Here is an 11,712-nt window from a genome sequence, read left to right as displayed (position 1 = left end):
AACTTTCCATGAAACCTATTTGTTTATAATTTTTTCTTTTCATTTTCTCTCCAACCCTATAAAATCTCCTTCTTTGGTCTTTTAAAGGTATCCCCTACATCCCCTCTTTCAATGAAATTTTCTTCCAGTGCTGACAAGGACTGAAAACTATTTACTCAACAGCTAGGTTTTTAAAGAGCAAGGACTAGCTTGGTGACAAGGTTTGTCTGATGTCATCTGCTGAGGTGTTTATAGCCAGGGCCTACAGCTTCTCATGGAGCTGATCTCTGGCCATCTCTGCCCCAGGGCCCCAGCCTCTAATTCACCAGGACTCCTGAAGAACCTACTGCTCTCTCTTGGTGGGGGGGGGGACATTAATTAACACATGGACCCCAACAGAAAATGACCTTAAATTTAGGGGAATCTTTTGAATTGAGGGAAATTTTTTAAGTTACAAAAATTTAATCCATCGTACAGGAACATTCTGTCCCTTGACCCCTGAGGAACGAAACAGTCCCTGCCTCCCTCAGCTTTTGCCACTGAAGGTGGAGTTAGATAACTGTAAGAGAAATTCAGTTGTTCTCTTAGCAACCTTCTCACTGCCTTATGGCTTACAATGTGACTTACCTAGCTAGTCGAAGATTCAGGGATTTGGGATCCTGACCGTCTTTCCATCTCACATGGCTTAGCAATCTATTTGGAATAGTAGACAATAAGGCAGTTCCAGCTATTTATTAATTCTGATTGTCTTTCCTCTATTGGAAAAAGTTATGTTTCTTCGAGAAACAGCTTTTAAGCTACCTACTTGGAGCTGAAAGAGAGTGGCTCCACCTCACTGTCTCTTTATCGGCCCCAGGCAAGATTTGGAGAACTCCCCTTTTGCACTCAGGATCAATTAGATGATTTGCTGATCTCAGAATTCAGAGTCCTCAATCAGAATTTGATTGGCTCCACATTCCCATGAAGAAACAAGTTTTCTGGAATATGTTTATGTGGTTCTCAGAAGCTTCGTTTAAGAAAAATCAAAGACCCCAAGTCAGGACATTTCTTCTAGTGAAGAGGCAGGGAAGCCAGGCCAGACACATTAAGATTCCCCAAAAGCCTTATGTCTTTGCTCATCTATGGACTGACCAAGGGAATGCCCTAGAAGTAGCCATTTAGAGCCAAAGAGCCACAAGAGAGAGTTGGTTGAGAATATATCAAGAATTTGATTTTTATCTCCCTCAGGATTCTCTTCCAGCTGGCCCTGGGGAGAAACAGTGATAAACTAGAAATTCCTTGGACATGGTTGTTGGAACTACACACCTCTTCTAAGATTCTACATCACAATATAGCGAAGTCCTCAGCAAGGAGGCAGCGTGAAGCAGTGAAAAATGCACAGGTTCTAGAGCCAGACAGACCTTGGCTCAAAACCTGGCTTTTCAATGTGAAAGAGCTGGATAATTGTAGGCAAGTTAGTCTCCTTGAACCTCTAGAGGGGGAGACAATCATATCCAACATAGGTACAAGCAAAATATCTAAAGGCCCAGGGACAAACCATGGCAAGCAACAAATAATGGTTCTCTCATGTCTCCTTCCTTCCTGGAATTTCTGCCCATCTGTGTAGGCTAGTGGAGAAGAATTGGGGTCCCAGTTCTACCACTGGCTAGCTGTAAAACTGAGCTAGTTACTTTTCTAAGCCTCCATCTCTGAATCACTGAAATGGAGATAACGATAATACTGCCTAAGATTGTTGTGAGAAGTACATTTTAAATACATCAAGAGCCTTTAAAAAATAAAAATCACCCAAGCATCTTTCAACCTGTGAGAAGCCCTAATGTTAGCCCATGTGAATAGACTAGGAGAGAAGCAATTAAAGATCAGTGACAGTTACGGCAAAATAATAGGAGAAAAAAAAAAAACCCACCAGGGAGCTTAGCCACATGACTAAAGGTCTAGGTTGAAGAGTCCCACTGCCTGTGTTCAAATCTAGGCTCCACTATTTTAGTAGCTATCTGATTTGGAAAATATTGCTTTCTCTATATCATGGTTTCTGCAGCCATAAATTAAGGATAATAACCCATTTTATAGGAATGCTCTAAAATACCTGGCTCATAGCAAGTGCTCCATTAATATAATGGTTATCATCATCATCATCATCATCATCCCATGTGACTATCAAGAAAGGAAAGCTAGATTTCAGTCAAGAATGAAGTTCCTGGGCTTCCCTGGTGGCGCAGTAGTTGAGAATCTGCCTGCTAATGCAGGGGACACGGGTTCGAGCCCTGGTCTGGGAGGATCCCACATGCCGCGGAGCAACTAGGCCCATGAGCCACAACTACTGAGCCTGCGCGTCTGGAGCCTGTGCTCCACAACAAGAGAGGCCGTGATAGTGAGAGGCCCGCGCAACGCGATGAAGATTGGCCCCTGCTTGCCACAACTAGAGAAAGCCCTCGCACAGAAATGAAGACCCAACACAGCAAAAATAAATAAATTAATTAATAAACTCCTACCCCCAATGTCTTCTTAAAAAAAAAAAAGAAAAAAGAATGAAGTTCCTTTTATTTTCTGTGTTGAGACAGATGCCATCAGTTATCTAGCTGGCACAGTGAGGCTACTCCTCGGTTTATCCAGTGCTTCTGGGGCCTGTCAGTTGGGAGTTCAATGGATAGGACATAGTTTGTGGAGTGGCCTGTGGTGGAGAGGGTACCTCTTCGGGCACTTGTTTTATAGACTGGGCACACATAAATGTTCTGGTGCAGAAACATTGCATTTTCCCCAGGTTTCAGCCAAATAATGGGCAATGGGTCATAGAGGATTCTGGGGAGAGACTCCCCGATCTGCATCCTTTCCCTATCCCAACGGGCACCTTCTAAGAAGAGTCCTTTTATGTAGGCCCCATCTTCTGGGTTATTCTCCATGACTGTTTCTTGTGTGGTTACCTGGAAGACAGGAAGCTGTGAGTTCCATTATCTGCCATTTTCCTAAATGAGGCAGCATTAAGAGATTGAGAAAGTACAAACTGGCTTTACTGTCTGCCTTTCCCAGGATGCATTTCCCAGGACACTGGGGCTTCTCTGATAATATTCCTGCCTGCTACATGGGCCAGGTCTGATATCTAGTTAGCATGCTGCCCTTATATATGGCAGGCACAGAGAATGCACTAAAGTAAGAGCCAGGAGGCCACATTAACTGTTACCTAGCTTAGTGGCCTTGCACAATCTTTCCTCTTTCTGAACCTGGATCTGTAGTGAGGGGTTAGGTTCAGATGCATGCTGGTAAAACAGTTCTCTAGCAGGAGAAGTGAAAGCTTGATTTGTAGTTTCTGTCAATTTCTGTGGCATAAAGACTCCCACCATGGTCAATTTCAGCCTATCAATTGTTTAACAACCAGCTTTAACAGGTTCTGGTGAGTTAGTATGAGCCAGCTCCAGCATACAACTGTTTAGATTCAGAGGTGATAAATTTCTTCTGGTAAATGCAGAAAATGGTCTAGGTGTAGGAGAATAGCGGGGTGGAGGGGATTATGGTGAAGCAGAGAGCACGAGCTCCATTTAAAATCATTCAAATTCTAATCTTTTTGTTATTGTTAATGGAATGTTTTTCCCATTTCTATTTCTAAGTATTTATTGCTAGAATAGGAAAAGGATTTTTGTATATTTAACCAGTATCCAGTCATCTTACAAATTCTATTAATTCTGATAGGTGTGTTTTTAGGATTTCTAGGTATACAATCATTTCAACATCAAAAAACGATAGTTTTATCTTTTTTCCAGTGTTTATTCCCGTTATTTTGCTTTCTTATTGCATTAATTTTGGCCTAGCATTGTCTTCAAAGGCCAATCAAGGTAAGTTCATTTATAAACTAAATAAAGACCTAGGGCAATCAGTTTGTGACCTCCGGACTAGATGATTTCAAAGAATCTTTCTATAGAATTTAAAATTCTACAATGCTCTATAACAGTCCATCTTACTACTTTCTCTCCAAATATGGACTGGGTGATACTTGACTATTGGCCATTCCTTTGACTTTAAGCAAAGCACTACACAAGACCATTAACATCCTTCCAAATGAAGAGTCCACCATGTTGAATAAGCAATGTGGAAGGTGCTTTCATTTTTCTCTGTAGAACTGTGGCAGAATTTTCCTCTGGAAAGATTCCTTTTTATACACACAGAGACAAAGGCTTAGGAATCCTCTGATTCTGTTGGGAATAACTTTTGGAGCTACTTTAAGTCATGCTAAATAATTCATTTGTACCATCTCGGAAGTATTTGAGCCTTAACAGATCCAAATGTTTGGACTCAAGGAAAGGGACAGCACTGCTTTCTCTGGTTGGCCCTTTGAGTTGATCTAACTCAAGACGCCCCTTACCTCAAACTCAAATCCGATGTGGTCAATGGGGATGGCGTATTTCCGAGCGTAATTCAGAGAGACACCTGTCAAAAAAGACTGTGTAAAGTAGAATCCAGAGATCCAAAAGACCACAGGAGGCCCTTTGTCAATCCATTCCTGGAGAGCCACAGAAATAAAAATGCAAAGTCAACAACACAACAAAGATTGTTCAAAGGCAGGTAATACAACAAGTCCCATAAAGAAATACGCTTTTTCTCATTTTTCTTGAAACAGGCAGCCCTCTCAGTTTAGCTTATATTTTCCCCCTCTGAAACGAAAGTACAATGAAATATATCTCTACTTTAAGAAAAGCACGGTGCAGGTGGGTGTCAGGGATACGGTAGAGCGTGGTAGGGACCGTAGCAGTGGAGAGTGTGTGCCTTGTCTAAACTGAGCCACAGCCACTCATCTCCAGCAATAGTTGCCATGCAGGAATGCAGGTCCATCGTTTCAGGTCTTCCTGTTTTTGCAGGACAAACATCTGTATTTTGATATGTAACAATCCAGTGTTCATATGCTAGCTCAAATTTTTAAATAACCAAGCAACCAAACCAAATCTATCTACTAGCCCATGAGCTGTGCCCCATGAGACACCAGTTTTTGACATTTATTCTGGTTCCCACTCCTGCCTCTAGAGGCTATAATCTTTTCAGGGACTTTGAAAAGTCTCCCTCCTGCCCTCAACCCTGGTAAGACTGTTTCCAGTAGGTGCTCAGTCCAGGATGCTGTGAGGCTGCCCTACTCCCTCTGCCTCTGATCCATCATTTCAGAACGTCCTCTCCACCTGAATGAGAATGCCAGGTGCCCAGTTACCCTGACTCCAAGGTACCTGGAAGAAGGCCAAGCAGGCTAGCAGGTCAGCCACGTAGCCTCCCAGGGGCTTCAGTGATGGGTAGGACTTGGCCATCCACATGGCTGGCACTTTACCCACAAGCATGCTACTGAAGACATCCTCCAGCTCCGAGAACATCAAAACCTGCCCTTTAATTGCTCGGCCAACGTCGATGAGGCTTATGCGAACCACTTTGGTCAATCTGCAAGAACAAAGGAGCAGACTCAGCCTGGCTCCCCAGTGACTTCATTCTACCCCAAGTACACTGACTCCAAGTCTCCTTTTACTTTTCCTCCCTTTAAAAAGTCAGATAATATACATTCATGACAGAAGAATTGTAAAGATGAGAAAAAATTAAATCACCCATTATCTCACCACCTAAAGATAACTTTGATGTATATCTTTCTAGATTTTTCTATATGTAAACACAAATTATTTTTTAATGGGATCATACTATATATGTGTTTTTTGTAAGTTGTTTTTCTCTCTTAGCATATAAGGAACATCTTTCCAATTCAATAGAAACCAAACTAAAATCGTCCTTTTTAATGACTGCAAGGTGTTCCATTTAATTTAACTGTTCCTCTATCACTGAAACATATTATTTCTAGACTGTTGTCACTGCAAACAACATTACTAGGAACATCCATCTATATTAATCACTGTGGAAATTTATAATGATATTCTTACTAAAAGTAGAATTTCTGGGTCAAAGGATAATGCAATTTTAAGGCTTCTGATCTATATTGCCAAAGTTCTTTTTATAGACTATGAGGTGCATGCATACCTGAGAAAAGGCAGCTGAAGGGCAGCCTGAAAGATGCCAAGATCGCCTGTCTCTCTCTCTCTGGCCTCTGTTATGAGGCCTCATCAAGTCCAGAGGGAATTCAGCTGAGAGTGCCAAAGACTCTGCTACCAGAGAGAGCTTGTCATGTCCAAAGACTTATGGAATCCCAGCCAAATGGACATGAGAATGCTCAAATGCAAGAAAGGGATTCCTGATTCCACTAAACATTTATATTAAGAGGAATTTAAGGTTCAAACGTGTTATTGGTGTATGTGCTTGGCTGAGGAGTCAAGAGCAAAACTACCCTCTGTGGGATTATACCACAGACCTCTATTATACCTGAAACCTACTGGAAAAAGTTTTCTTTCTATTCTTGAAACTATGAGCTCTGCTAGTTTCAAGATTTTTAGTACTCAAGGAAGGAATATTTGCCCTAGAAGACACAATAATGGTTCCCCTGAATTGGAAGCTGAACTGTCATTTTGGGCTTCTCATACCACTGGGTGAGTAGGCAAAAAAAAGGTAGTGGGGAAGTATGTTACAATATTGCCCAAAGTAGTTAATCCTGAGCATCACTGGAATATAAGATTGCTGTTACCCTCTTTTCTTATATTACAATGGCCAGTGGTAAAGGCTAGTGAAGGCCCCTGTAACCACCAAGAGCTCCAGTGACCTTAGCAGAGAATGAGTGGCCGAGGAGGAAAGCCATTGGCCTGGTGTCTGGATGAATGAGGACTACAACCCATCATACCAAGGTATCTGACTCAAGTAGTCCGCATCCTTGACTCACACCCCATACTTCGCTTGGTCATCCACACGGCAACTGCCTACTGACTCTAGGGAGTAACCCTAAGACTAAGGGGCTCAAGAAATTCTTAGTTGACATTCTTCAAGTTCACCAGGCTTTCGGCATCAGGACTGTCCCTAAAACTGAGCAATGACCAATGAAGCAAAATGGAGACAGCAGCACTTAAGAGTATTTGGAGCAGCAAGAACCTTGACTTGGAGGCAGAAGTGATGAATTTCCTAATCTGGCCTAGATGGTGTTTGGGAACTCTTTCAGTTTTGACTATCTAGAAATCAAATCAAGGTGATCCCACTGGGCTCTATGCTCTAGTACCTGGAGGAGAAGTGAGGAGGGACTAGAATAGAAGGCCAGAGACCCTTAGCCCCATGGCCATCTTATAATAGCCCTTCCTTACCCCTGTGGTAGCGGCAATGGGATGAACTGTTCCTCACCCCTTTCTAAGTTTACCCTGATTTCACATACTGGCTAAGTGCATGGGCTCTGGAATCAGAGAGCCTGGATTCAAACTCAGTTCTGCCACTGAATGACTGTGTGACCTTGAGCAAGTTACTTAGCCCTTCTGTCTCAGTTTTCTCATTTGTAAAATAGTGGTAGAGGGATTACTAACTGTGCATATTTTTAAAGACTGTTGTGTGGTTTGAATGCAAAGGCATGAGTGGTGCTTGGAGCCATATCTAGCACTAAAGGCTCAATAAAAGTGGCTTTAATGATTACTTTTACTATTAGCCTGTGCTTGGTATTGGTTTTAACCCCAGTTTACAGATGTCATATGAATGAACAAGAGAGAATGAATAGAAGGAACTGATTTAACCCTGGGCCAACACATGCTGGGATGGCCCTATTTACAGCCCTCCCTACAAGGTAGGGCAAACCAACTCTGCACAGCAACCCTTATCAAGTATCCATTCTAGTTACTGCCCATTAGATGCTACCCCTCACACTAACTCCCAGGATCCAAGTAAGACCATACAGCCCACCTGTTGAATCTGATGATCTCTTGCCTTAGGACAGTGTTCATAGATTCATCATAGACCACAGGGTACAACTTCACGACCAACTCCAAGTCAAAGTCATTGGGAAGCTTGGAGAGTAGGTCCTGGGCCAGCTCCTCAACCACTTCCTTAAAGTGTAAGCATTAGAGAGGTGAATGAGACACAAGGCCAGCGGGCTGTGGCTTCGTCCGGTTAAACCTGAAGCAGTGAGCCTTTGTCTTTTTAAACACAGTCTACAGGACCTTTCTGGGAACTCTCCTACAGAAGCCAATTCTGCCCTGAGGGGAAGGAGGATACCCATCCCACCCACTCCCACACCCCCACCCCTGCCCCCAGCCTTAGGGAAGACATCACCTCTAAGCTGAAAAATGAAAGTCCTGAGCAAGGGCCTGAGGGCCAGGTGGGGAATTCGTGCTCAGCGAGCCAGGTAGGCTCAGGGCAGTGCTGAACCCTGCAGAACTCCTCCAATCTTCAAGGTCACCCCTGGGAGACAATCTCCCAAGGCTCTCATAGCCAGCCCCTTAGGACCAGCTCCTGGTGCAGGTGGGACTTTGCTCTGTGCCAGTGACATGGACACCTGGGAAGGCAGTAGGCCATTCCTCAGCATTAAGAATAGCCCATGGCAGTGAGTTTAGCCAAGTAGGGAGGGGATAGGCCTAGAGGAAGAGTAGGAAGAGGAGGAGTGGGACGTGGGTGTGGGTGTGGGAGAGAAACACAGCTCTGCCATCCTTTGGCTCGAGGAGGCTGGAATGTACACTTCCTTCCCTCTTCCCACTGTGAGGGGAATTTCCATCCCTAAGCTGAGACACACAAACCAGGCTGCTTTATCTTCACACATATTACCACTTATGGTAGTATGAACCAAACTGAGAAACCAAATACAATCATCCCTTGGTATCAACTAGGGATTGGCTGCAAGACCAAACTCCACAGATGGTCAAGTCCCTAATAGAAAATGGTGTAGTATTTGCATAGAACCTACACACATCACCCCTCCCCCCCTACTTTAAATCATTTCTAGATTACTTATAATACCTAATACAATTAAATGCTATGTAAATAATTGTGAGTACAATGTAAATGCTTTTTAATAATTGCTGAAGTGGGGTGAATGCAAGTTTTGCTTTTTGGAAATTTCTGGAATTTTTTTTCTGAATATTTCAATCTTTGGTCTAATTCAAGGATGCAGAACCTGTGGATATGCAAGGCCAACTGTATGCAAAGTCCACAGCTGAGCAGGGTTGAACATGGAGTAGCTCAGAAGCTGGAGAAGGGAAGAGAAGGAAAGGAGAGATCAGGGTGGAGTCAGGAGATGTGGTTCTGGGCCTGGCACTGCCTCTGTGTTTCTGAATGCCTTGAAGTGGGTCACTTCTTGTAGGGTTTGTTTTGCCCTCATCTGTAGACCAAGGAGGGTGGACAGGATCAGTCCTTCACAATGTGTGGAATGATCACAAGAGACACCCAAAATGATTCCAGGTGTTTCCAGGACATAGAGCAAATAATGTTGAATCACGTGATGAGAAAGTCACTCTCTTGTCAAGTTTTGGCTACCCTTTTCTTTTCATTCCCTTCAAGGAGAAAGTCTCAGGTCAGGGCTGAGACTGCTCTGTAACACTTGCTGATCCTCCCGTTTTCCCAAGGAGCCAGAAAGACAGCAGCAGCAGCATCTGGAAGAACCTACTAATGTTTAGCCTTTGTTTTGTTTTTGTGGCTGTCACGATATTATGGAAATGGTACTGGGTTTCCACTTATTTTCCTGATGTGCAGTTTTTTAAATAAATGTTTTTAAGCAAAAGAGATTTAGTTTTAAGTATTATGTAAATGGAATACAGATGATATGTGGATATAGCAATGAATCATGAAGGTTATATAGGAATAGCTGACATTTTAGAAACACTGGTGCTCTTCCAGCTCAGTATTTAAAGACTCTCAGCAGTAAGACCAGAGCACCCATATCCTCCCTCAGGGGTCTGCCAGGCCTCCACTCTTCTGCCTTCTTGGTCATCAGCCACAATCCTGCATGCCCACTAGATGAAAAATTGCCTGGGAAATTGAACTCAAGCCTGGTTACCTGAGGGGACTTGCCACTCCCTCCTGACTGCCTAGGGAGGGTCAGCAGCACCCCTTGAAACAGCTGGTTGGTTTCCTGGTTGTCTTTGGTGATATCGGCATTCTCGTGCAGGCCAAACACGTCTGGGTGGGCTGTGATAGAGAGGTTCCTGAGATATTCAATATAGGACTGGAAAGGAAATCTTCAGTTGACATAAGTTCAGGTTCCTTGGGGTCCCACAGATCACCCAAGGTTTTGCCAGAGCAGACCCACGCAGGAATCACACTGTTTCGGTAGCACAGGCCACAGACGCACACACGCACACAACGCTGGGGCCAAGACATTCCAAGCTTTCCCTCATACAGGTTTCGGAGGAGTGAGCATGAGTATGAAGGTAGATCGACTGAATATCTCCCCTCCCACCTCTGCTGGCTTCCTCCCTGCTCCCCCAGCAGTCTTAGCTTTGGAGACAAAAACTGGGTTTGGATTCAGGCAGAACAGGATTTGGATCCTAGCTCCATCTTAAACCAACTGTGTAACCTTGAGCTAGTCACCTGAAAGCCCAGTTTCCTTATCTGTAAGTGGGAAAATGAATGAGGTTATGAAGGAATAAGGCTTTGGCACATTAACAGGTACTCGATGAAAGTAAGCCCTTTTCATTCTGCCTTCAGATTTCTTGTTTTCTTCTTCCTTTTATCATTCTCCCATCCAGTTTTTCTGTCCCTCCCTTTGCCACCTTCTGAACCTTTGATTTCAAGTAGCAATTTCCATCCTGTTCACCACCAAGGCTTCATCTTAAACATCCCTCCCCCTTCTCCCCAGATGGAAAGATATTTTGAAAGATCTTGTCTACCAAATGCCCAGCATCCATTAAACAGTAATAATATCTATCTTGTAGGCTTTTGGGAAGATTTGAAATAGCTTATGGACCTGAGTCAGGAAGCCCAAGCTATCCCTGGGCCCTCCTTGGATACACTGCAACCCTAGCCACATGGAGACTGCCAAGCCCCTCTGGGGGGACAGAGGGACCTCTCCCTCCCCTGCCCCTCACCTGGTAGGAGCCATGAGAAGGGATGTAGTAAGTGTCTCCAGGAGCAAGACAGTAATGGTCCTGCTCAATATCCTTACAGTAGAACGTGGGCAGAAGGGATAGCAGGAGCCTTCTGTCTTTGTCATCTGTCACTCTGCCTCCATAATTACATTCCCCTGGGGACAACCAACAGAAGAAGTTGAGCCCATAATGAACTTGGTCAATAACCTAAAATAGAGGATTCTTCCAGCCAAGGAGCTCTGCTGAGACACAGGGTTGCTAAAACCATGCTCAGCTTGGGATGAGACCAGGCCTTTTTGGTATTATGGTTGCTACAAAAATAATACATGTTCACCATATTAGAAATTAGAAAATAGTGATAAACTGAAAGAAAAGCAATACAATCACCAATAATTCCAACAAAGGTAACTGTTAACATTTAGGCATCTTCCAGACATTTGTCTGGACATTTGGGTGTATGTGTACATAAATGTGAAAGGCATTATAGAAATGTGGTTCAGGGCAAGAACTCTGGCATGAGACAGTACTGAGCTCCAATTACAGCCAGTTTCTGGGCTCCAACTTTTGCCATTTATTAGCAGTTTCTCATCTGTCTAGAAGTAGAGATAACTGCATACCTATCTTACATCGTTGTGGTTAACAACGCTTATAAAGCATTTAGTACAATGCTTAGCATATAGAAAGCATTCAATTACAGCTTTTACAAATACATATAGTTTAGAAAATTAAGATTATCCTATATATACTTCTTTGGGATATGACTCTCCTACCCCCATCCCCATCATCAACATCATTCTCTGAGACTCAGGTTTCTACACTCAGATTTCTACAAAAAGAA

General features: G+C 43.4%; 1 protein-coding gene across 1 annotated transcript in view; it reads right to left on the bottom strand.

Annotated features, from left to right (window-relative positions):
- Nucleotides 1-1,313: 1,313 nt before the first annotated feature.
- The window catches only part of DNAH3 (dynein axonemal heavy chain 3), a 170,133-nt gene continuing 159,734 nt past the window's right edge, over nt 1,314-11,712 (bottom strand). The window contains 6 exon segments of the mRNA XM_082644527.1: nt 1,314-2,900; nt 4,334-4,471; nt 5,184-5,388; nt 7,759-7,901; nt 9,845-10,012; nt 10,875-11,029. Coding sequence (XP_082500653.1) covers nt 2,547-2,900; nt 4,334-4,471; nt 5,184-5,388; nt 7,759-7,901; nt 9,845-10,012; nt 10,875-11,029 — 1,163 coding nt within the window. The 3' untranslated portion in view covers nt 1,314-2,546.

This window comes from Mesoplodon mirus (assembly GCF_964341445.2).
Source record: "Mesoplodon mirus genome assembly, chromosome: 15".
Taxonomy (NCBI): domain Eukaryota; kingdom Metazoa; phylum Chordata; class Mammalia; order Artiodactyla; family Ziphiidae; genus Mesoplodon; species Mesoplodon mirus.
The sequence above is the reverse complement of the archived record's forward strand: the minus strand, read 5'-3'. Positions and strand labels throughout refer to the sequence as shown.